This window comes from Gadus morhua, chromosome 13 (genome assembly GCF_902167405.1).
Source record: "Gadus morhua chromosome 13, gadMor3.0, whole genome shotgun sequence".
Taxonomy (NCBI): Eukaryota; Metazoa; Chordata; class Actinopteri; order Gadiformes; family Gadidae; genus Gadus; species Gadus morhua.
This window is the reverse complement of record NC_044060.1, coordinates 13227710-13250408: the sequence shown is the minus strand read 5'-3', so window position 1 is coordinate 13250408 and position 22699 is coordinate 13227710. Positions and strand designations below refer to the sequence as shown.

At 45.4% G+C, this 22699-nt stretch overlaps 1 protein-coding gene across 1 annotated transcript in view; it reads right to left on the bottom strand.

Annotated features, from left to right (window-relative positions):
* The window catches only part of tafa1b (TAFA chemokine like family member 1b), a 114122-nt gene extending 95123 nt beyond the window's left edge, over positions 1–18999 (bottom strand). Inside the window, exons 1-2 of the mRNA XM_030375878.1 lie at positions 18229–18999; positions 15450–15590 (exon numbers count right to left, since the gene is read on the bottom strand). Of these exons, the coding sequence (XP_030231738.1) occupies positions 15450–15573 (124 nt within the window). The 5' untranslated portion in view covers positions 15574–15590; positions 18229–18999. The remainder of the gene's footprint in view (positions 1–15449; positions 15591–18228) is intronic.
* Between the last annotated feature and the right edge of the window lie 3700 nt (positions 19000–22699).

Sequence of the window (22699 nt, the reverse complement as noted above, 5' to 3'; positions counted from 1 at the left end):
ATGGAACTAGAGAGAGAAAGAAGGTAAAAGAGAGAGACAGAACAACAGAGGTAGATGGACAGAACGAGAGAGAAAAATAAGGTGTAAGAGATACAGACAGAACGACAGAGAGAAAGGTGTAAAAGAGACGGACAGAACGACAGAAAAATAAGGTGTAAGAGATACAGACAGAACGAGAGAGAGACAGAAAGACGATGAAAGAGAGACGGAACGACAGAGGAAATAAGGTGTAAGAGAGACAGACAGAACGAGAGAAATAGAGATGGTGAAAGAGAGACAGACAGAACGACAGAGGAAAAGACGGTGTAAGAGAGACCGACAGAACAAGGGAGAGAGAAAGAAAGAAGGTGCAAGAGACAGACAGAACGAGAGAGAGAAAGAAGGTGAAAGAGAGACAGACAGAAAGAGAGAGAGAAGGAGATAGAGAGAGAGAAGGAGATAGAGAGATGGATAGAACAAGAGAACGAAGGTGAAAGAGAGACAGACAGAACAAGAGAGAGAGAGAATGCGAATGAGAGACAAACAGATCAAGAGAGAGACAGAAAGAGCTTGAGGAAGAGAGAGACAGCAATGGCGTGAAGCAGGAGAGGATAGCAGTGTGGATGTGATGGAGCGACCGCGGCCTGTGTGAATGTCTCCTGATCGATCCAGCGCTGGAGAGGTACTCAAGCTAACACCAGGCTTTGGCTCTAGCGCTCTACCATGAGGATGTCACTGACGCTCCCATCGCGGGGTGGACTGTACAAGCCCTGAGTGTGTGTGTGTGTGTGTGTGTGTGTGTGTGTGTGTGTGTGTTTGTCCCCCAGTTGATCTCTACATGCGGTCTAAACAGAACACAGGTGACTGGATGAATCAGCAGGCGGGCCGGGCTCTTGTAACACAACCTTTGTCTTCTCCACATTATAGCCTTTGACAGAAACGTGCGGTAGAGGTGGCACTCCGAGTTTCGGGACTTTAATGAAAGTAATTAGATCAAGTGATTTTTTTCCTGTATGTGGTAACCTCCGGAGACCCATCTGACTAACTTTTGGTGTGGCCGTGGCAGCAGAAGACGGGGCCACAACAGTGTGACACCTCAGTGTCTGCTTGAGTAGCAATGGAGCTTATTTTACCATGACTTGTCAGCCCCAGGTGCAATTGTGTTTCACTCACACACACACACACACACACACACACACACACACACACACACACACACACACACACACACACATTTTCTCTCTCTCCCTCCCCCTATCTCCTTTCCTCCCCCCCCTCCCTCATGATCCGTCTCAAATCAAACATTGTGACAGCCCCTATGCCCCTGGATGGATTCATCTGGTAACACACACACATACCCACACCTCTACCCACCTACCGCCTCACATACATATCAATCCCCCCCCCAACCCCCCCACCCCCCACAAACACACACACACACTCACACACACACACTCATACACACTGGGCTCTACAAATTGTGGCGCTGGGTGTCAGAGCAACCTGTCAGAAATAGAAATATGGGGACCGCTGTCCCTCTAATGAGACCTGAGTCCTCCCACCTCCTCCTTAGATCCACCCCCTTCAAACCCCCCACAATCACTTTCATACATGCAGATACAAAATTCCCACTCGCACCTTGCATTCCCGCCAATCCCATTACAGCAGCCAGAGCAAAACAGCCAGAGGCCCTTTGGGTGGGGGCCGGGTTGTGACCCAACAACCACATCAATAAAACCGAAAGAGATTTGCCGTGCCTCTCCGGCCTCTAATGTGAATCAATTAGCGTTGTAATTACTGCTCCTCTGGAGCCAACCCAGGTCTGCCCCAGTGAAGGCATCAGATACCCGGCATCAGCATTGTGTTGCTGTCCAGGGCCAGGATCTGGGCTCTTGGATGCATAGCAACTAATAGAAGCGGGTTAATGTCATTCTTTACAGCCCAGTCCCATGCCTCTCTGCAGAGAAAGCATGTTGGAACAATAGCATGCTTGTAGCATGCTAGCAGCATGCTAGTGGCTACTGTGGGCTGGTGATTAGAAAGGTATTTGGGGGTAACGGAGCCGGACTGGTGGAGCAAGAGCCTGCGTTCTAGTGGCCGTGAGAGAGCGAATGTAGCGTGGAATTATAGAGGGAGAGGTCTCTGCACACGCAGGCACACACATCCCTACGCTGATAGCCAGGCGAGACCGAGGTGATAAGATACTTGCAAAATACCCTTGTATTAGGTGTAGGTGGAAATCGAGTTGCAGATTTCCCTCAATTTGCCATCCGAAGAGGGAAAAGATGGGTCGTGCATAGGCTTGCTGAAGGAAATGTATTCATCTATGAAATGAGAGGAGAGGAAGTGGAGGGATGTAATGGTTGAAACTGGCCTGGTACTGTACTGCTCGTTAGATCGGATACATCGCTATGTCTTTTATGCACCTCGGTATGGTAAAAAAATCGTACCTCTTAACATTGATAGCCTTTATTAATGGAGGCCAAACTGATTTAAGATGTCTGCAAGAAAAAATATAGAAATATCAACAGGCATTCATTCATCGTTTTAGCATAAAGATCACAGATCCTCAAATCATGACAGATTTGGAGTCAGAAAGAGGATCCCATAAGACTAGTTAGACTGAAAAATGCACAGGATTTAGATTAACTAGCAAATACGGCAGACGTTCCATCTTCATATGCGTGTCTTTTGATTCAACCCATGACTTAGAGGTGATCATAGGTGACATAACTACAGATCATGTCTGTATGGATGCTTTTGTTTGTGTATCCTTCATAACAGTCCTTGATTTGGATCCCTTTTTGAAGATTAAACTCAATGTGGGGGTGGCAAGATGATATAAAAGACGGAGACTGTGTGGGCAACGTTCCTCGTCTGTGAATATTATGCGGCACGCGTGCTTCACACCTAATTACGCAGGTGTGAGGACTTTTAGAAAATTAACAAGGTCAAAAGATAGATTTTTTTGATCCAAAAATAGGATTTAACAAAAATTCAGGTATGTCTGCTGAGGCAGGGAAATTCTCTTTTATCTTTTTAATGGATGCCTTTTTTTTGTGGTATTTATTATTGCTGCCGGTGTGGGAGAAAAGCATGATGTTGTTTGCAGCCACCGCATTCTTGCCACCTAATCCGCACAAATAATGCACAGTGGTTGATAGAGCCTCATGCCTGATGAATAAATAGCAGTTGCTCATACTGTTCAGCGTTGGTCACCGCGGTGTGGAGAGAGGGGATTTGAGCACCTCATGTTGCTAACCTGGTGCATGTGTTCCTGTTTAGTGTGGTGCTGCCTTATTATTTCCCGCTTTGCTCAATTACAGAGGAAATTGGAGTTGATTGTGTGTTCCAGACACAAAAAGAGCCCCCAGCTGTTCTGGAGACAAAAAAAAAAGCACAGAGGGAGGAGTGACCAGAAGCTCTCAGACAGGTCGAGTTAAAACACATCAGAAAAAAACGGAGACGTGTGTCTCTGACAGAACAGATATCATGAGAGAGAGAGAGAGAGAGAGAGAGAGAGAGAGAGAGAGAGAGAGAGAGAGAGAGAGAGAGAGAGAGAGAGAGAGAGAGAGAGAGAGAGAGAGAGAGAGAGAGAGAGAGAGAGAGAGAGGGGGGGAAAGAGAGGGAGCGAGGACATAGTGAGAGAGCAAGATAGGACAGAGGAAGCGAGTGTGAGAAAGAGAGCAGGCCTGAACGAGAGAGAGAGGGAGGGTGAGGCAGAGTGAGATGCTCCAGTGGGTCATTAGGCTACAGAGTCAGACGCAGCCCGGCGCCGGCTCGTCCTTCACTGTCTCTCTCTCTCCCTCTCTGAGCCGGTCCCCATCAGCCGCTTGCCCCCAAGCCCGAGAGGTACGCGGCCGCGTAACAATGGAGCTCGGTCCGCTGGGCATCCGCCTGCAAACGATGATGCATTGCAGTCGCCGACGGACGCTAATTATTCTCCAACATCTCACACACCCCCAAAAAAAAGGAAAAAAGTGTGTCACCGTTTTTGCCATGCGTCGTATTAGCGACTGCCATTTTAAATACAGGACACCGAATGTGTTTCACCTGGCGCGTCGTGTCCTTGTGGCGGGGGCAGACACAATCGTAAATTGTGTCTGCTATTTTGTGTTGTAGCCGTGTCGATCTCCCCGTGCTAGCCGTGCTTCCCATTATGCGCGTTTTGGGGTGAAGGCGGATGACAGCGGGACCTCGGATTGCCGTACATTAGACCTTCCAGCTGTCAGCGGGATGAGTGGATGTGGGGCTTGCGCTGGGCGGGCGGACACCCGGGTACAGTCAGGGAAAATCTGACGAAACAAATGCGCCCTGGCGTAGTGCTGACAAGACGAGCTCCGCACACCGCCTAAAAAAAAGCTGGATGGTGTTTCAATCATTCGCCTGACAGGTCAGGGATGCAGCCAGGAAATATAATTTCTGCTTCCCCTAATTCCCAAATAACATTGTGTGTTTATGCTGCCTGTCACCTCACCTTTGGGTAAACAGAATATCATTTTATGAAAAATAAATAAATGAAAAGCTGTCACCTTGGACACATATTAAATTCCCGCACTTTAAAAAAAAAAAAAAAGGAGGTAAAAAGTAAAATTGGTGACAGAGACAATACAACAGAGATACCTGTTTAATAAACATTTACCATGGTTGCTGGAAAGTCCATGACCACGAAATTGATTTATTCAGACCTGGGGCGCAAATTATTCCACTTCCGTTTGTGCTTTTTTCAGCCTGTCAAGAATAAAAATAAAAACCTAGAAAAATATTATTACATTAAAGCACTCTTTAGAAAGGGATGCAATAACTTGTTATATTCATCCCATACCCGAAAGCAGCGGTATCATTAGACCTGGGCCTCCAAGGCTACAGCCCTGAATGCTTTATGAATAGCCATAAAGAAATGGTCTTTTATTATTTTTGTATTCACCAAAACAATAATAATACAAAAATACAAACAGATCTGTTCATCTTCCAACCAGCCCTAAAAATGAATATGAAATTGCTGATGATGAAAGACCCAGGTATGTTTTAGATCCTCTATGTGTCATTCAAGCAGCAGATCTTCAAACGTCTTGGCACACTCAGGTTTTGTAGAGAGAGAGAGAGAGATTGTCATTGCACTACTATTTAAACATTATGTGTGCTATGTTAAAGAACATGTTATGTTCCAATAAACTAATGTTCACATAAGCACATTTAACTTTTTATCTCTAGTCTGGCACTGTAGCATAGCATGTCAATTCATTTTTAATGATGGTAGTTATAATGTATTCCACTTCTACTTAACACTAATCCTTACTACTAACAACCACTAATATTTATTAGCAGTTGCACAATTTCAGCACAATTCATAACTAATGTGGGAAAAACCATACGTTTTTGAGATAGACATTTACATTTTTCAATGATTAAGACATGTACTTTGAATATAAATAAGGTGCCAGAGGGCATATAAAAGCATGGAAATGGAGCTTGTTTATCAAAAAGAAAGGACGGGACTGGATCCCCCGGGACCCTATTACAGAGGTCCGGGTTGAGCCCCGAACGTCCCCAAAACCTAGCAACGACCTGCATGAGAAAACCCTTTCCGTTATTATCTCCGGCCCACTTACTACTACATTCCCCTCTGAATTAGTGTACATCAATAAATGAACGTGTGAATACATAATGACTTGCTGTGTACAAACAAACATATTCCTGGGCCGATCCGTACTTTGCCTTAAGCCGATCTCGTCTCCAGTTCTTCGGGTGAATGATCTCCCGAAGTGCGGGGTGATAGAAGTCGTCCCCAACAAACCATCCGATAAGAAACATTCGTCCCCTGCAGTGGTTCCAAATGATAATGCAAAGTGCCTCCGCTGAATTACAATTACCTGTCTCAGTGTCTTCTTTCCCCATTAACATAAGCAAGCTATTTTGGTTCAGCAGACTGCTCAGAAAAGGGCTTGAGGGGTGTAGAGGTGATGGAAGAGCAGTGCACAACGTGAATAAATAAACATGATAATGTTACAGTATCCAGCATCTTTATTCCTTCCTACCATGCATGTTGCATGCACCAGATAGGAATAACGTTAGAAACTAACTGTCAGACACAATTCTACAATTTACATAATGTGAAATACAATTTCAGAAAGCACTTAATTTTATGTGTCTTAAGATACTCGGTAATGTGGAGAGATCTTTCCTTGGTGTGAGCGGGTCTGTTTGTTGTGTTATTTCCTTCCTGCTAGGTATTAGACACGTATGAAAGATCTAGGATGAATGGTTTCTGCGATTCCTGCCTGATACAATTATGTGACTTCAGAGAGAGAGAGAGATAAGGCGTGGGATGTAATCTGCTGTCGTTTGACAAAGGGGCACGTGGAAAAAAACACTTTAACGTGTTTGCCACTGATATGTGGCTTTTGCCGCTGCAGTTAACACTACTGAGTGTGTGGATCGTTACAACGGGCTGGGGATAAATTGGTAGACGGAAAAAAATATGAATAATAGTAATACATTGTGTTAAGGAACATTTATATTTGTCTTTAAGAAGGTTGTCTCATATCTGGCTGTAGGTGAGTCTTGAAACTAAGAACTCATGTTTAGCATTGCAATTGGTTGTACTAACTTTAACCCTATTGCAGCTGTGTTGGATTTTGCTGCTGTCGTTGTTTTTAGTAAGAGTTAATTGTGTAGCATCTGCAGTAGCTGCTATCATTGCTGTACACCGGGAATGGGTTAGCCTAGTGATTGTTAGTACTTGCACTTGGTTCTATGAACATCTTTACTGTACTGACAGCGATATATTGTTTCACTTCTTATGATAAATGCACTTATTGTAAGTTGTTTTGGATAAAGGCGTCTGCTAAATGCCCTAAATGTAAATGTACAAATGAACACTACTGTTCCTTAGGTTTTCCTGCAAGTGGTACAAATTAAGTAGAATAAACATACAGGGACATATAGCAATACGTCCCAGTACGTAATAAAAAGGGTTTTTAAAATCAAATTAAACAAATGCTAATTCAAAAGCAAAGCGCAAGTCTACAATGCAGTCGATTCAATCGGGGAGAGAGAGAGAGACCTTTCTCAAGGACTCCCAGCCCAGGAAGCAGGGCTTCTTCTCCTGTCCCTATCAGTAGAGCTCAGAGAACCATGTGGTTAACACAATCTATCTCCAAAGAAATCAAACGGTGGCCAATGGTGTCCCTCGACATTCCGTCTTTTTTTTTTCTTTGTTGAGTAGTTCACTACAAAAGAGAGGTGAGGGCAGAAATGCAAATGCGTTGCTGTGTGTGATATATGAGGCAATCCAAGTAAATTAAGTACTCTGCCCCTGCCTTTGTTAGCCCTTATTGCTATGCGAGGTTGGAAAACTAGAAGGGACTGTGAGTATTTAGTGGAGTAAAGACGGGCCGGAGCCTGGAGGAGGGGGCCGGCAGGTCAGGTGGTTAACTGAAGACAAAGAATAACAAAAAGAGATTGGCGAAAAAGGGAAAAGATAATCTATTAAAACGTACTATATCAGAGGAAAATGCTAAAGTGTGTTAGTTACACATCAGTTGAAGTCCACCTAAGAGTGAATCACTGATTATATGTTGTGCAGGGAGTAAAAGGGACGTAGGGCAGTCCATATAAAGTGCCAATTCAACCTCCATCTACCCCCGGCCATAAAAAAAGGCGGTGTAATAGGATTCCTGAGCTTTTCCAGTGACTGCTTCCACTATCACACAGACATTTAAGTGCACTAATCCATGACAAATTGTCTCATTTGATCCATGACAAATCGTCTGAGGGGCCCAACAGAGACAAGGAGATGAAGGAGTGAAGGGCAGGCGGGCTGGCTGGGTGGGGATGGGAGAGGGTGGGTGGGGATGGGTGGAGAAGGGGAAAGGGAGAGGGGGTTAAGAGGGCCAAGCATCAGAGTGGCCGGGCAGAGTTACTGGCTACCAGGTTTTAAAATTGGGGGTTCCTTCCATTTGCCACAGAGAACAATATCGTGCAATCTGGAGCATTGAAAGCTAGGCATCTATAGGGATTGTTTTCATCTTTCTTTTATTTTGGCAATGCTGGTGTTTGAGATGCTATATGCAGAAAGTAGTGCATCAAAGGATCTATTAAACCAGAATGTTGTTTAGTGTGATAGGCATGGAGGGTGTTGTTGATATTGTTCATCTTTTATGTGTGGATCTGTGTACGCTGTTGGTTTGTTTCATTGCTCATTTAAAACCTTATCTGAGATTTCCATTTCAACCTAATTTGCAGGAATGGGGTTGTTTCCCTGTAAAATCATATGCGCTAATGACCCCCATGATTTAATGGCCCTCTTTGAATTAATACTCAAGCAAAAACACGGAAGCTAGGTTTGAAAACTTGATGGCTCTTCTGTCAGACCCAAATCGTTTTCATTTCACAATTCAAACAACACAAGCTACTAGGATTAAGTTTAAGACTATTGGGGAACCAAAGGCTTATGTCCCCACACCTTGATTCTAGCTGTCAGGGGTCTTATTAATAGGGTTCCAAATAGAGAGAGATTTTTTTAAACAAACGGTGCTATTTGCCAGCGATTTAATTCCCTCGAAGAAATATCCATCGTCTGAAGAAGCCATCCCAGGGGCATAAACTCAATTCTCTACGTGTTTAAATGCCCACAACCCAAGAGCTCATTTATAGACGATAAGGTACGTCGCTACCAGCGTCGAGGTGCAGTCAAGCAGCATGCGCGTTCTATCTCGGACCGATCCCTTCCAGAGCGGCTGAACATTGCATATGAAGGTAAAACACAATTTGAAAGTTGAATAGAGCCCCACCACACATTATTCAGCAGCACTTGAAAAGCCAGCGCTCTTATAAAATTAGAAAACACAATGTATTTTAAGTTCAACACTTGTCCACATCGTTTATCGATCGGATGGTGATGACATTCCATCAGATTAAATCATCCGATATGAGGCCACCACATCGATCATCTCAAAGAAATATAAAAATGTGTAATATTAAACGTTCTGTTTCAGGAGAAGTCAAGCCTTTCACTCGCTAAACATTAAGCTCATTAAAAGAGTCAACACCCATCTGCGATCGCTCATTACTCCGCGACCACACATCTACAAGAAAAAGACGTCAGTGTATGTTCTGATATGTCACTCATTAACCTTTGCGGTGGCAAACACCTGTTTGTGCAGTCTCCCCTACGTCTGTCACTAATCATGACATCAACGCCAGCCTCCCTTGTATTGTTTGGAGTATAAATGCTCCGTTGCATAGGTTGCAAGCTCTTTGTGCGCTCAGTGATCAGTGAGTGGCATTATACTCTGCCAATTAGAGATTAAACGGGCCAACCAGGTGTAATAGCACTGCAATATACACAGAGGATGCGGAGGAAACCGGAGGCACTGAATATTAGAAAATATTGATATATATATTAATATATTAATACTAATATATTATTAGTGCTTTTATTTCACATTGCGAGTGATATATGAAGTTAGAAACTTTATCACACACTTGTTTTTTGTTATAATGTCATGAGGTGCTACGCTATAGCATAGGCGTGATGATCACAGCGCTACGGACTAAGCAACAATTTTAAACATAGCAGGGAATGGGCTGCATTTTAAATAAATACAACTAGATAACATTTAAATTACCTATATTATAAGAATATTGTAAAAAAATAAACAGCGAAAAACATTTAAAAAGAATTGGTCGCAGCACAGCGGTCTTGTAGACGAAACAACATGATGTGTCCCTTTTTCAACCAACTCCAATTTGGCAGTTTGTTGAATAAGAATAACAAGACATTGTGAAAATGATGCACGTATTATACATATGTTGCAAAATAAACCTCCAACAAACACAAAAATGGTTGCAGAACAGCTGTCTGGAAAATGTCAGTTCAGGACGGGATCAATGTTCGCAACATTAGTTTGGCCATAAATGTTGCATCAATATAACGTGGATAATATCTATACATCAATTCTACACAAGTCGCGAGTCGCATATATGCTTTCCCAATGTTACAGCAAGTTACATGCGGTTACTGTGAGTGCAAAATGAAGATGCTATATTGTATATGCACTCAATGGCCTTCGCACTCGAAGGAAACATGTCTTTTTATAGCGAGTATATTGTTGAACAAGTGATTTTGTGACTTCTGCCTCGTTGTATTCCTTTTCAGATGAAATGAAGAGGGGGTCCACATTGTGCCACGAGTCTGTGCAGCAGATTTGAAGCCCCACTCAGGATGGTTAGTGTCTCAAACGTGTTCTCCCTGTTTCAAATGAAATGGCGTCGGTGTTCTTGTCTAGCCTGTTCTTAAAGGCCGGTGTACAGCCTTGTGGGTAGCTATGCCCATGGTTGCAGGCTTGTTACAACCTTCATGTTTTATTATATTATGCTAGTTATTTGTCTTCATGTAGCATTTCTGTGCAATCTGCCAGAGCATTTTAAATAAACACTTTAAAATGCAATTTCAACGCCTGCTCAACCCCAATTGACCGCCTGACTACAGTACCCTACGACATACGTAATGAAATACTGAGTGCTGAGTTGTTTGCTTCCACGAGTATTCCCCTGGGTTTTGTGACATCATAGGCCTACGTAAATTTGCTAAAATAAAACAACATCTCTGCATATCATGTCACATCAAGGGGAAATGGAGAAGATGAGCACATCACATTTTTACAGAAAGTAAAGTCTTACAAGCTGTCATTTTTACGACAACAACCCACCTACTTCCACACATCACTACCACAACTTGAAGTCATTAACCCATTCAATGGAGGCTGATGACCCCCCCCTTCTCCCCCCACCCTACATACACGCACACGCACACGCACACGCACACACACACACACACACACACACACACACACACACACACACACACACACTTTTGCCATCTAAAGTGACCTGGTTCTTACTGAAGTGATACTCTCTGGCCAACGAGCGGCTTCAGCCAAATTTGTGGACAGGTGAGAGCAGAGAGAGAGGTGTGTGTGTGTGTGTGTGCGTGTGTGCGTGTGTGTGTGTGGGGAGAGGGGGGAGGTGGGTGAGTGGAGCAGAGCAGAGCCGAGCCGGACGCTCCTGTGTGCCACGTCAAATCCAGCTCATCTGTCAATGTAGTGGATTATTTCTTGAGAGACTAGAATTGGCTGCCCAGAATCAGGCCGCCATCAATCTTGTGTAGCACGAGCTGTAGTCAGGGATGTGAGACGGGGCGAGAGAGAGAGGGGGAAAGAGAGTGATTGGGAGAGAGAGGGAGAATGAGAGGGAGCGAAAGAGAGAGGGAGAGACAGGGTGAAAGAGAGATAGAACCCCTATTCACACTTGCGCTGCAACTCTGAACTTATCTAGACATTACCCTGAGGAGTTGTGTGTGAAAACGCAAATGTCTTAATCACTTGGACCTGACGTTAAACTTAGTTTCCCCTGCCAGCTCCCGAGTACAACGTCTGTATAATGTCCGATTGAGCAATGTGTGAACAGAGCAGGTAATTGCTTGGAGAACATAGCACCTAGATCCTGTATTACCTACCGGCATTGGGCCGTGGCGGTAAATGCAGAAGGAGAAGAAGAATTCAAGCATTGATGATGTTTAAGCATTTAGGTATAACTAAGAATATGACATGTTGCATTGATGTCAATACACAGACTTCATTACGGTCGGGCTGTTGCCTTGTCCGCCATCTTGGATATGCTGTAAACAAAACAGAGGGATTTCTGCGGTGTACGTTCTGCGTCATGTCCTGCCTCCTGCACACACAGGCGCTTCCCTCTGCCTGAACCAAAGAGAGTATTTCCAGGAACTGAGAATGCGTCTGACAATCTCCTGTAGTGGGCTGCATGTGTGAAAGGGCAACTACAGACAATGTCCAGACCTGAGTCCCTGCACGTTGTCCCAGAGATCATGAAACTGTGGGAGAGATGAGAGACAGTGAGAGAGAGGGACAGAGAGAGAGGGGGGGACAGAGAGAGAGAGAAGGAGAGAGAGACAGCCTTGGCTTTGTCCGGCTTGTATAAATGTGAATCTATAAACGTGTAAACTTATTTGTCTATGCGTTGGTTTTCCCCAGTGTCTGCTTGCCATAGCAGCCAATCGTAAAGCCTACATCTTATTTGTTGTTCCTTTTCTTTTTTACAAACCTTGTTGGATTCAGGAACAGGCTTCAGGATTGGAGCCGCACCTCTCTCAACACGCTCGCCTTCCCATGCTCAGATATCCGCACCCCCCCCCCCCGCGCCTCTCTCTTCACCTTCCACCATTCTCCACACACTTCTGTGTGCAGGATGCTGTTCTGAGCCTCTGAATTGTTCACTTTCTCAGACAGCAATGTTGGCGGCGAGCCAATGTGCTCAAGATTTTACTTCAAGGCACCGCCTTGCATTTTGAGGTTTGTTTTTGCTCTTCCAACAAGGTTTTCTTCGCCTGTCATTTTTTGGTTTGTTTGTTTATTTACCCCTGAAAAGAAAGATGTCATTCACATGAGTATGATGTAAAAGTGAATCATGCGGGATACCGAAGTACACCGAGACGTATGGCGCTGGAACATGCAGGATATGGTGGGAGGAGGACGCGATACAGATAGATAATGGAGAGCAATATGCCTTTTCTGGTCCTTCAGCTTCTTGCGTGGGTAGAAAGTCGAAATCAAGATGTATCCATGTGGTTACTTTTTTTTCGGTTGTGTATGCGGCAGCTCTGGCATACAATAATGCAGCAGAGGTAGTGCAGTAATGCACACTTTTCTGCATTCCGACGACTAATACAACGTGACACATCAAGTGTACCACACATCGCCCCTGTTGAAAATCTTCCTTCATAATCACAGAACCATTAAATGATATTAGATTTCTGCGAGCAGCCAAACAAAGCAGCCAATAGAATTATCGGTGTGAGACATCTATCTCTTTCTCTTTTTCTCTCTCACACATACAGTCCCTCACTCAGAGACAATCACACTCTCTCTCTTTCACATACACACACACACACACATGCTTGCACAAACACACACGTCGCGCGCGCGCACACACACACACACACACACACACACACACACACACACACACGCACACACACACACACACAAAGTCTCTTGCCGTCTCTCTGTCCCTCTCTTCTCTCCCTCTCTCCCTCCCTCTCCATCACATCGTGCTACAAAGCCATCTATTTATATCGGAGGTTCTGGCCTGAGTGAAATGAGAGAACGTCTCAAATTATAAAATCAATTGTAATTCAAATATTCATCATAGCATTTCACTTCTGACGGAGCAGTTCTGGTGAGTTTGCGTGATGCTGATCCACAGCTGAGCAAGACTGATGTCCGATGACATGAAAAGATAAAGGTGACATACAGTAAAAGGTGTAATGGGCTTCTGCAATGGGGCTCTAGACCAGGAGTCTAGCCAGTTAGAGTATTGAATAACATTAAACATATCCTGAGATTATCAACGCATTAGGATGCCAACACCCATTATTCATGTCGTCCATCCAATTTATACTGATTATAAAAGTTTTCGTAGGAGCATTGGTGGTAAAAAATCTCAGTGATAGATTTGATCTGGCAATATGGAAACAGTAAAGGTAGCAACTGTGGATGTGATGAAACTCTCCGTGTGAAGCAGGCTGAATAAAATTAGCCTTTGATAAGTCGTTACAGCGCTCTCGCCCTGTTCAGGTTGCTGGAGCTTGCCATCACTTACGGTAATAACTTCAATTAAATTAGTGTCTCAGAATGGTCTAATAAAGCACAGATTATATTCATCGTTTATGCGTGGTTCAATCTTGCCGCACTTTCTCTCTCTCTCGGTCTCGGTCTCTCTCTCGATTATTCTCTCTGGCTTCCTGTCTCTGTCTCTCTCTCTTTTTTTCGCTCTATTTCTTTCTCTCACTCACCTTCTCTTTCTCTTTGTCTCTCTCTCTCTTTGTCTTTGTCTTTGTCTTTGTCTTTGTCTCTCTCGCTCTCGCTCTCGCTCTCTCTCTCTCTCTCGCTCTCGCTCTCTCCTGACAAGGTACGCAGGTCCACAAATCCCACCTGACCAATGAAAATACCATACCATTATGGCTGGGTCTTGCTAGTTTGCATGTGTGAGAGGAAGTGTGTGTGTGTGTGTGTGTAAATATGCTGGGGTTGAGTATGTGAGTGCGGTATGTGTTTTTGTGTGTGTCCCTGAGAGCCATGACCTGGCTTAATCCACTTGGCCAAAGCCATTGGGAGGCGCTTTGCTTTCCTACCCCTTTGGGATTCATGCATAATACAGAAAGCCACTTACTGGTGCCTCTCCGCTTGTATACCTTAAGCAACCCCGCCACCCATCCCATGGCCCTTTACACGCAAACAACGCCTAGAAAATGGATTCAGAGCTCAGTTAGACAAACCAAACTCTCTTGTTTTTACTGAAAGGGCCGTCCAGTGGTACGCCTTTAATAAAAAGCAACAGAATAACAAGCTTTGATTTGAACATGTCCCCGTCCCACAGCTAAAATAACCACAGCTAAAATAACTTCTTAAAAGCCTCTCTTCTTATACTGCCTTTCTTAGAGTGGCGCGTCATTAGACATCAGCTGTGATCCCCCCCCATATCCTACTCTACTTCAATTACTGGCTCCTGGCTCCAACATGCTACATGGGCACGAGCAAGCAGCAGATAATGTCGATGCTTAGCCGTCACTCGACCGCACCACACTGTGGGAGATTTATAATTATTTTTTGGGGCGGTGGGGGGGGTTATATCGTCAGCAGAGTTGCAGTTATTGTTCAAAGCTTAAAGTAAGCCTTTGCTTGGGTTCAAAATAACCTCCCTCCCTTTTTCGGTGACATTTTGCGCACACGCTGCTGCCACAAGCGTTATGGAGGAAACACGCGTTACATAATCAGCGAGTCAGACCCAGCTCAATGCTCCCTATCCCCTTCATGTGCCACTATGGTGAAGAAAGCATCGGGCATAATTGCCAAATGCTTCTGTCGAGCAAAGGCGGAACGTAATTGTCGTTTCCATCTAAGCTTCGGCTGATCAAAGCCACCTTGGATACCAGCACCTTTTTTTCCTACACTAAGCAGCCAGGAAGCTTGTGCTCTCTGCAGTCAAGAAAGGTTCTCCGCAGAAACACCAGATATCCTCCGTGCAATGTTTAGAAGACAGTATATGTTGAGAATCACCATCTAAATGGGCTAGTAGGCCAGGTCTATTGTCTGGTCCGAAACACCTGTCAACCCGCTCTTATTTCCATTTCCTTGAACTAGCACAAGGCAGCGGAGCCTTGCGTACTTCTCCCTGAAGTACGCGATCTCCCTCACAGTAACTCTCAGCTAAAAATAAAGCCATTAAGCGTATCGACATCCGGTGCGGTTCCTCATCGATGGCCTCCTGTACACAGGTAATCATTACGCCGTAGCACCCGATGGCCGCATAACAGTGCTGATGAACCACCGGCGGTTCCAGTTTTCCGATATCCTGTGCGAGAGCCAGGAGCAGGCGGGACTTACCGAGCGTGAGGATGTCGGTGCGGCCGGGACGGGCCACATGGTGCTGCTGGATGGTCTGGTAGAGCGTGGCCTGGCACGCCAGTAGGAAGCCCAGGCTTATCCACACTGCCAACAACCAGGACATGGCAGAGCCCCCAGAGTCTGCAGAGCCACAGAGAGTAAGAGAGTCAAGGGTCAGAGAACGGCTGTGTGCATCCACACACACACACACACACACACACACACACACACACACACACACACACACACACACACACACACACACACACACACACACACACACACACACACATCCTTTTCTTTTTTTTTCTTTTAACATTGAGGCATTTAGCAGATGCTTTTAATCGAATGCGACTTCTGACAGGGAATTCAGATAGAGGTCCATAAAGATCAGGTAGGGGACAAGGCCTACCAGCCCATGGATGCCTACCGATAGTCTAGGGGAGACCGTAGGGGTATCGTAGCCAACACTTTTGGCTGGGATCAGCCTTCCTACAATCCTGCCCCCACAAGATCATGGAAGGAGATGGCCCACAGCATGTACGATAACACGCCTTTACTGTGGAGTTTTTGTTTTCATCAGTGATGGACAATACAACGTTTACAAAGGACTCTTTGATATGACTGTAATAGAAGATGGAAGATAGCAGCAAGGACCTGTCTTGGTGGGATACTCGCTGGAGTAATACGACATGACAGACAAGATGAAGAGGGGAGGCTCTCTCTCTCTGGGGCCCCCCAAACATGTGATCAAAACACGAGGCCAGAAATGTCCTAAATCTTAGCCCCACTTTAACAGACTGCGGAAACAACCACCAATCGTATGAAAGTACTTAGCGTTGAATGGCGTCGGATGATAGCCGCTGGCTCCCGACGTAGGAGACGACAGGTGAGGTGAGATGGACGTGTATTTATAGACATGGACAGCCACCTCAGAGATCCATCTGATGAAAGGCTAATGGTTTGCTGCGGGCTAGCATAGCGAGACACGCCCCGACCCCTCCTTTGGTGTGAATAATGAATCTCCCGAACCCTATCAAGGTGCTTGTAGCGCCGGACCTGTTTTAAAAAGGAGCTCCAGTGAAGTTAGGTTTAGAAGACCTCTAGCCAACGACGGCTCTGGGGGTGTGGGGGGGGGGGGGGGGGGGGGGGGGGGATGTTGGATTCACTCCAGATCTGCTCAACCTCCATGTTTTTTTTTGGTCTCTATTTCCACAACCGCCTACACATGCTGTTAATCAGGCTCCATGAAATCAGTTGAGGGACTTCACTCAACCGGCGCCAGATTTCAGAGATATGCTCTATGTTGGGTTGATTTTAGTTCTTGAGTTGCTTCTCTCCAAGCGTTCTGGAATTTTTGGAGTACGACACGAATTTGACATAATCAGGATCTAATCTGGCAACATAAAATTGAAAGTCGTTCCTCCCTTCAATTTAAGCCCTTTAAACTCCAGGGAAATGACACTTCCACTAAATCGTGATCTGGGGTAATAATTTTGAATGTCTTTGCTTCCAAAGCATTTCTTAGGCAACAGTTGAAGGTCTTTTAAAAATATATAACACGACTTGATAGGTTGAACCCTCGATTTTTTTCTATTTTGGTGTTTGCCCTCAGATGACATTGAGCACACTTAATACCCAGCATGCACAAATTAAGCATATAATTATTAACAGCACATTGTAAATCCTCTTCCCTGCGCTAAACCCATGATAATCCTCAGGTTCCTCTATCATCATTGGTTTGTTTTGTAAAAAATACCAAAATGTGAAAAGCTCTATTTTCTGTTCAAGCTTTTGCTTTAGTCTTCCACTGAGTTACTGTTTGGATCAACTGACAAAATATGTATGTTGCTGTTTCAAGAGCAAAACAAAGGATGCTCACATATTTTATTACATAATAACAGTAATATAATAAAAATAAATATTAACACTTTATCAAAATAATCAACATAATCAACAAAATAATAACAAGCATAATGTGTATCATGCTTACGTAAAATTATAATTAGACTCATAATAATCATATAAACAATTATAATTATATTACAATTATTATTATTAGATAACAATTATAGACTCCCAACACAGTGTTTTCCCTAAGTGAAAACTGCCTGTTTGTACCAACTCCTAACTTTCTCCTCTCCTCTTCATTATAATAATATTCCTATATAATTCACTTCATTATAAAAATATTTTTGAAGAATTCCCTACAAAAAGGAGCTTGAAAGAATAACCTTGCTGGAATGTGGCCTATGCATATGCATGAGCCTTCTTTAATCAGATATAAATAAAAAAAAGGTTAGTGTTTTCCCCACTCTTTGGTTCTTTCCTTTCACTGCATAACCTCCTGGTTGTCTCTTGTCTGGACAAGTTTAGGAAAGACAACATCACTCTGCTTCCTTCGTCGCTTATTTGACTTGTATTTAAAAGCAGCTTACATCTGAGATGCAACACAAGAGAAGCCTCTCAAACATGCAGCTGCATTTAAATTATGTATTTTGGCAAGTAAACGTAATTTAATTTTAATACGTTACACTCCTTGAGATCATAGGGTTGGCATATATATTTGAATCCTTCCCTCCACTAAATATGTGTTGGGGGCACATGTGCTGAAAACATTTTGTCGGTTTTCCACACACAGACTAGGAATGCCCCACCATTGCTACAGGCAACCCTTGAAACTGCACACCACATGGTGCCTATTCCAGCACAACAATGTTGATCGGAACTCATAAAGCCTAAAGCCAAAAGCAAGGCAAGCATTCCCCCACGCCCTTACCTGAGCAGCGAGTCCAGAACAGAAGACGCTCAGTCAGTGTTGCTGCCTGTCCAGCTCTCTCACTTCACTCTCTTAAATCCATCCATAGTGAGAGAACAACAAGCGATTCCCAGACGGCAGATCCCTCGACCAGGACAATTACCACTCACTAAAGACAAAAAATAAACCCAAAAAAGCAAATGCCACAGCAGAGGATGAAATACTGTCTCTGTCCTCTTGTCCTTTTTGGTGTAGCTGCCACTTGAAAATCCTTAAAAACTCCTGCGCGCGCACACACACACACAGAGGGAACGGGACAGCCAGAAAGAGCACAAATACGCACGAGTCAGAAGCGCAAAACTATCCAGGTTCTGTGGGTTGTAGAGACACTGATCCGCTCGCTGCTGCTTCAACCACAGACGGAAGCTTCTGCCTCTGCCTCCTCCTCTTCTCCTCTCTCTCTCTCTCTCTGTATACCTCTCTCTCTCTCCCACTCTGTATCTCTCTCTGTCACTGTCTTGTCCCTCGCTGTGTGTCTCTCTCTGTGGCGGTACGGAGCCCCGGCGCGGCGGCGGGGAGTTAATTTGCCCCTTTTAGTTCTCCTCCTCTTCTCTTCTTCTTTCGTCTTCGGCTCTCCTTCTCCTGGCTGCGCGCGTGCCGTGGAAATGCTGGCTCGTAGCGGCTGCTGTGTCTGCTGCTCGCTCACTCCCACCCCCCTGTAGAGTTGCCGCGCTCAACGTGTGCACCTCGCTCCTCTCTCTACAGCGCACTGAGAGTCAGAGTCAGCGTGGGAGAGAGAGGGAAGGAGAGAGAGAGACGGAGAGAAAGAGAGAGAGTGAGGGAGAGGGAGAGAGAGAGAGAGAGAGAGAGAGAGAGAGAGAGAGAGGGAGAGAGAGAGAGAGAGAGATGAGGGAGAGAGAGAGAGAGATGAGGGAGGGAGTGCGTGAGAGTGCAGGCATTTGTATGTGTGCTACGATCCATCTTAGCTGGGCAAGATGGTAGAGCGAGAGAAGGAGAGACAGAGAGATAGAGAGAGACAGACAGAGAGAAAGAGAGGGACAGAAAATGAGAGAGAGAGAGAGAGAGAGAGAGAGAGAGAGAGAGAGAGAGAGAGAGAGAGAGAGAGAGAGAGAGGCAATGAATTAAATCACATGTCTTAAAGCAAGCCTACTTCTGCATCAAGACTTCATCATCAGATGAAGCATGCTTTATTACCGCCCTCTTCAAGCCCCAGCATCAGGGGGCATGGTGCTCAGAATTGTATAGCCTGTAGTCTAGATGTGTGTGTGTGTGTGTGTTTGTGTGTGTGTGTGTGTGTGTGTGTGTCTGACTCAGTGTGACGACTTCAATGTTGGCAACCCTGTAAGTTGGTGCGCGTGTGAGTGCGTGTGTGTGCGTTTGTGTGCCCGTGTCACAAAGTGTTACGACTTCAAAACTGTGTTTGCTTGTGCGCATGTGTGTGCCCGCACACCCCAATGTGTGTGTGTGTGTGTGTGTGTGAGGGGTGGTGGGCTCTCTTTAGTCAATGCCTCTGAGCATGTGCGAGGGGAGATTGAAATGCGCTCCAAGCCCAGTGCTTTTAATAGAAGGCAGTGTGCCTCTTCCAAGCCCCGTAATCACCATATCATCCATTACTGGCTGCTGGAGCTCTGTCTGTCCTGTGTGTGTGTGTTGGACATATGACTGGAAGTGTGTGTCTGTGTTTGATTGAGTTTGTTCATCTGTGTGTGTGTGTGTGTGTGTGTGTGTATCTGTATGTGTACGTGTGAATGTATGCGTGGGAGAGAGGGAGCGAGCAGGAGAGAGGGTGACCTCACTGCTCCTTGTATTGTAGCCTCCCGCCCCCACTCCACAAGACTCAAACAAAGTCTCACAATGCTGACATCTGGCTGGATGTTCCAGCGGGGACCTCAGCCCATCGAGCGACATGCCACTCGGCCGCAGCAACCAGAAGCTGGAGTCAGTCGGGGCGAAAAAACATCCAAGTCCTTCCTGTTTTTTTTATTGCTTGTTTCTTTCTGAGTTTTTTGTTTCTCTGGCATTTCTCCACTCTTCATTAGCTGGGGACGGGCCAGTGAGCAGTCCTATTTGCGTGAAATATGAGCGCCCTCAGCCAGGGAATTGGCTTCCATATGTAGAATGCCTCCCGTGCCATATGGTGGAACCTTGCACCCTGCTTACGGTCTTAACCGGAGGATGACACCAGCGTATATGCCAATCCCAAACACCTGCTGCAGCTAGCTGCTTGGCATTTTGCAGAAATTGAAACCAAATGTAGGCTGGACCACAGAATACAGCTGAGGCCTTTTGAAGTTGGCAGAAGACACTTGTGCTAGTGTTTCTAGGGAGGGAGAGATGGAGGGGGAGAGAGAGAGAGAGGGGGAGGGGGAGGGGGAGAGAGAGAGAGAGAGAGAGAGAGAGAGAGAGAGAGAGAGAGAGAGAGAGAGAGAGAGAGAGAGAGAGAGAGAGAGAGAGGGAGGGGGAGGGGGAGGGGGAGGGGGAGGGGGAGAGGGAGAGGGAGATTCGAGGCTGTACAAAAGCCGGTCAGATTCCTTCATTATAGAATAATACCCACGTGTATACTATACATGTGTATACTCCACTCAACAGTAATGTTTTGTTTATTGCTTATGATATTTTGAGTTCAATAATAGTTCCGTGGGGCAGTTAAGCCCCGCCGGAAACAGCTTCATCCAGTGTGTATGTTTGCCAAATGTAATGCGATGCTCCAAACTGCTAAATGGACAAAAGATAGAAGGAGGCGAGGCTGAGCACAGCCATATATCAGCGCCTCTGTCTTAAACAAAGAGTGTAATGGCGGTAGACGCAGATAAGGGGGTAGTCGCGGTTCGGGGGCTTTTTCCGGTCACTCCTCGATGTGTCTTCGGCTTTTGACATTTTTATTTGGTCGCCCGGCTTCTTTTTGGCTTCTAGTGTGTTTTCTTATAACAGTTCAGTCACCGTGGCACCAGGGGCCACAGCTTAAGGGTCGTTATCGCTGCTGGGGAGAACGGGGCGGATGAGCAGATTCATATGGTGCTGAATTGTGGGGGAGTCACTGCAGCCAGCTAACCATTAGGCTTAGTGGCGACACACACACACACTCCCACACCCACACACAATGCTCACAGACGCACACATGCACACGTGCATGCACGCGCACACCAGCCCAGGGAATCGGCTTATTCATAACATAACATGCCTAGTGTCTTTAGCCCAAAGCGACTGCCATTCGAGTTTGGAGGTTGGAAAGGAAAATAGGCAGCTCCCTCTTTGGAGGAGGCCGGGCCTCTGCGTTCGGCAGGGTTTGTAGTCATTAGCCTTGCAACGATACACTTTCCTCCGTTGCTTTTGGCTTCTCATTGCGTTGTACTGGTGCAATTCTATCTCCCAGTGTACGGTGGCGGAGAGTGTGCTGGTAGGGAACGGGCCCATTCTGCCATCATTGGGCTGTGCTGTTTCCATCCCTCCACACTCCGCCCTGCCTCTCTTTCTCTGGGACGCCATCATTTGCAAACAGCTGTCGCTGTCACACACGCCAAGACCCATCCACCACCAACCAATCACTGCCCAGTCCTGTGTTTGCATCCAAGCAGCCCTGTTAACCAGCAGAGATTGCCAGCACATTTCCCTTTGCACCCCTGCTTCCACTCCTGCACTCCTCCCTGCTCTCTCTCTCTCTCTCACTCTCTCTCTCTCTCTCTCTCTCTCTCTCTCTCTCTCTCTCTCTCTCTCTCTCTCTCTCTCTCTCTCTCTCTCCCTCCCTCCCTCTCTCTCTCTCTCTCTCTCTCTCTCTCTCTCTCTCTCTCTCTCACTCTCACTCTCACTCTCACTCTCTCTCTCTCTCTCTCTCTCTCTCTCTCTCTCTCCCCCTCTCTGACTCCGCTGATTGATGAAGTTTCCTCCGTCCAGTACGGTGCTGAGGCTCCAATAAGCACATCCCTCAACCCCTGAGCAGTACCTACATACTGATTCTGAATACCCTCAGCAGCCCCCCACTCCTTCTCCCAAAAAATGAATGTGTGTTCGGTATTGCTCCTCAACGCCTCGCACTGCGTCTCCTCGTGCGGAGCCAAGGTAAGCATTGCTCTGTGTGGTGGGGATGGGAGTTGCAGACTCTCCATGGACTAGTTTACTGGGTAAAAACAAGGCTATATTGCCAGAAAGGAAAGAGTGGAAGCAGAATAGGACGGGAAGATGCATAAAATCAATTGTGTGTTGCAATGAGCAAAGATAATAATGCATAAAAAATAACAAGATTTATTTGTTATAGGTCAAACTCGTGTTTTATAAGCTTACATACCCTGAGATCTGAGGGGTAGGAAAACAGATGGCAGACAAATTAGACTAGAAAGGTTTTTATTTATAGTAATGAGCGATTTCTTTGTGGTACCAATTAAAAGTTCTTTTAATCAGCACAAAGGCATATCATGTGTTGCTATACCTTAAAAAGTATCACTTCCTAAAGTATGATGATACAGTGTTAGTAATT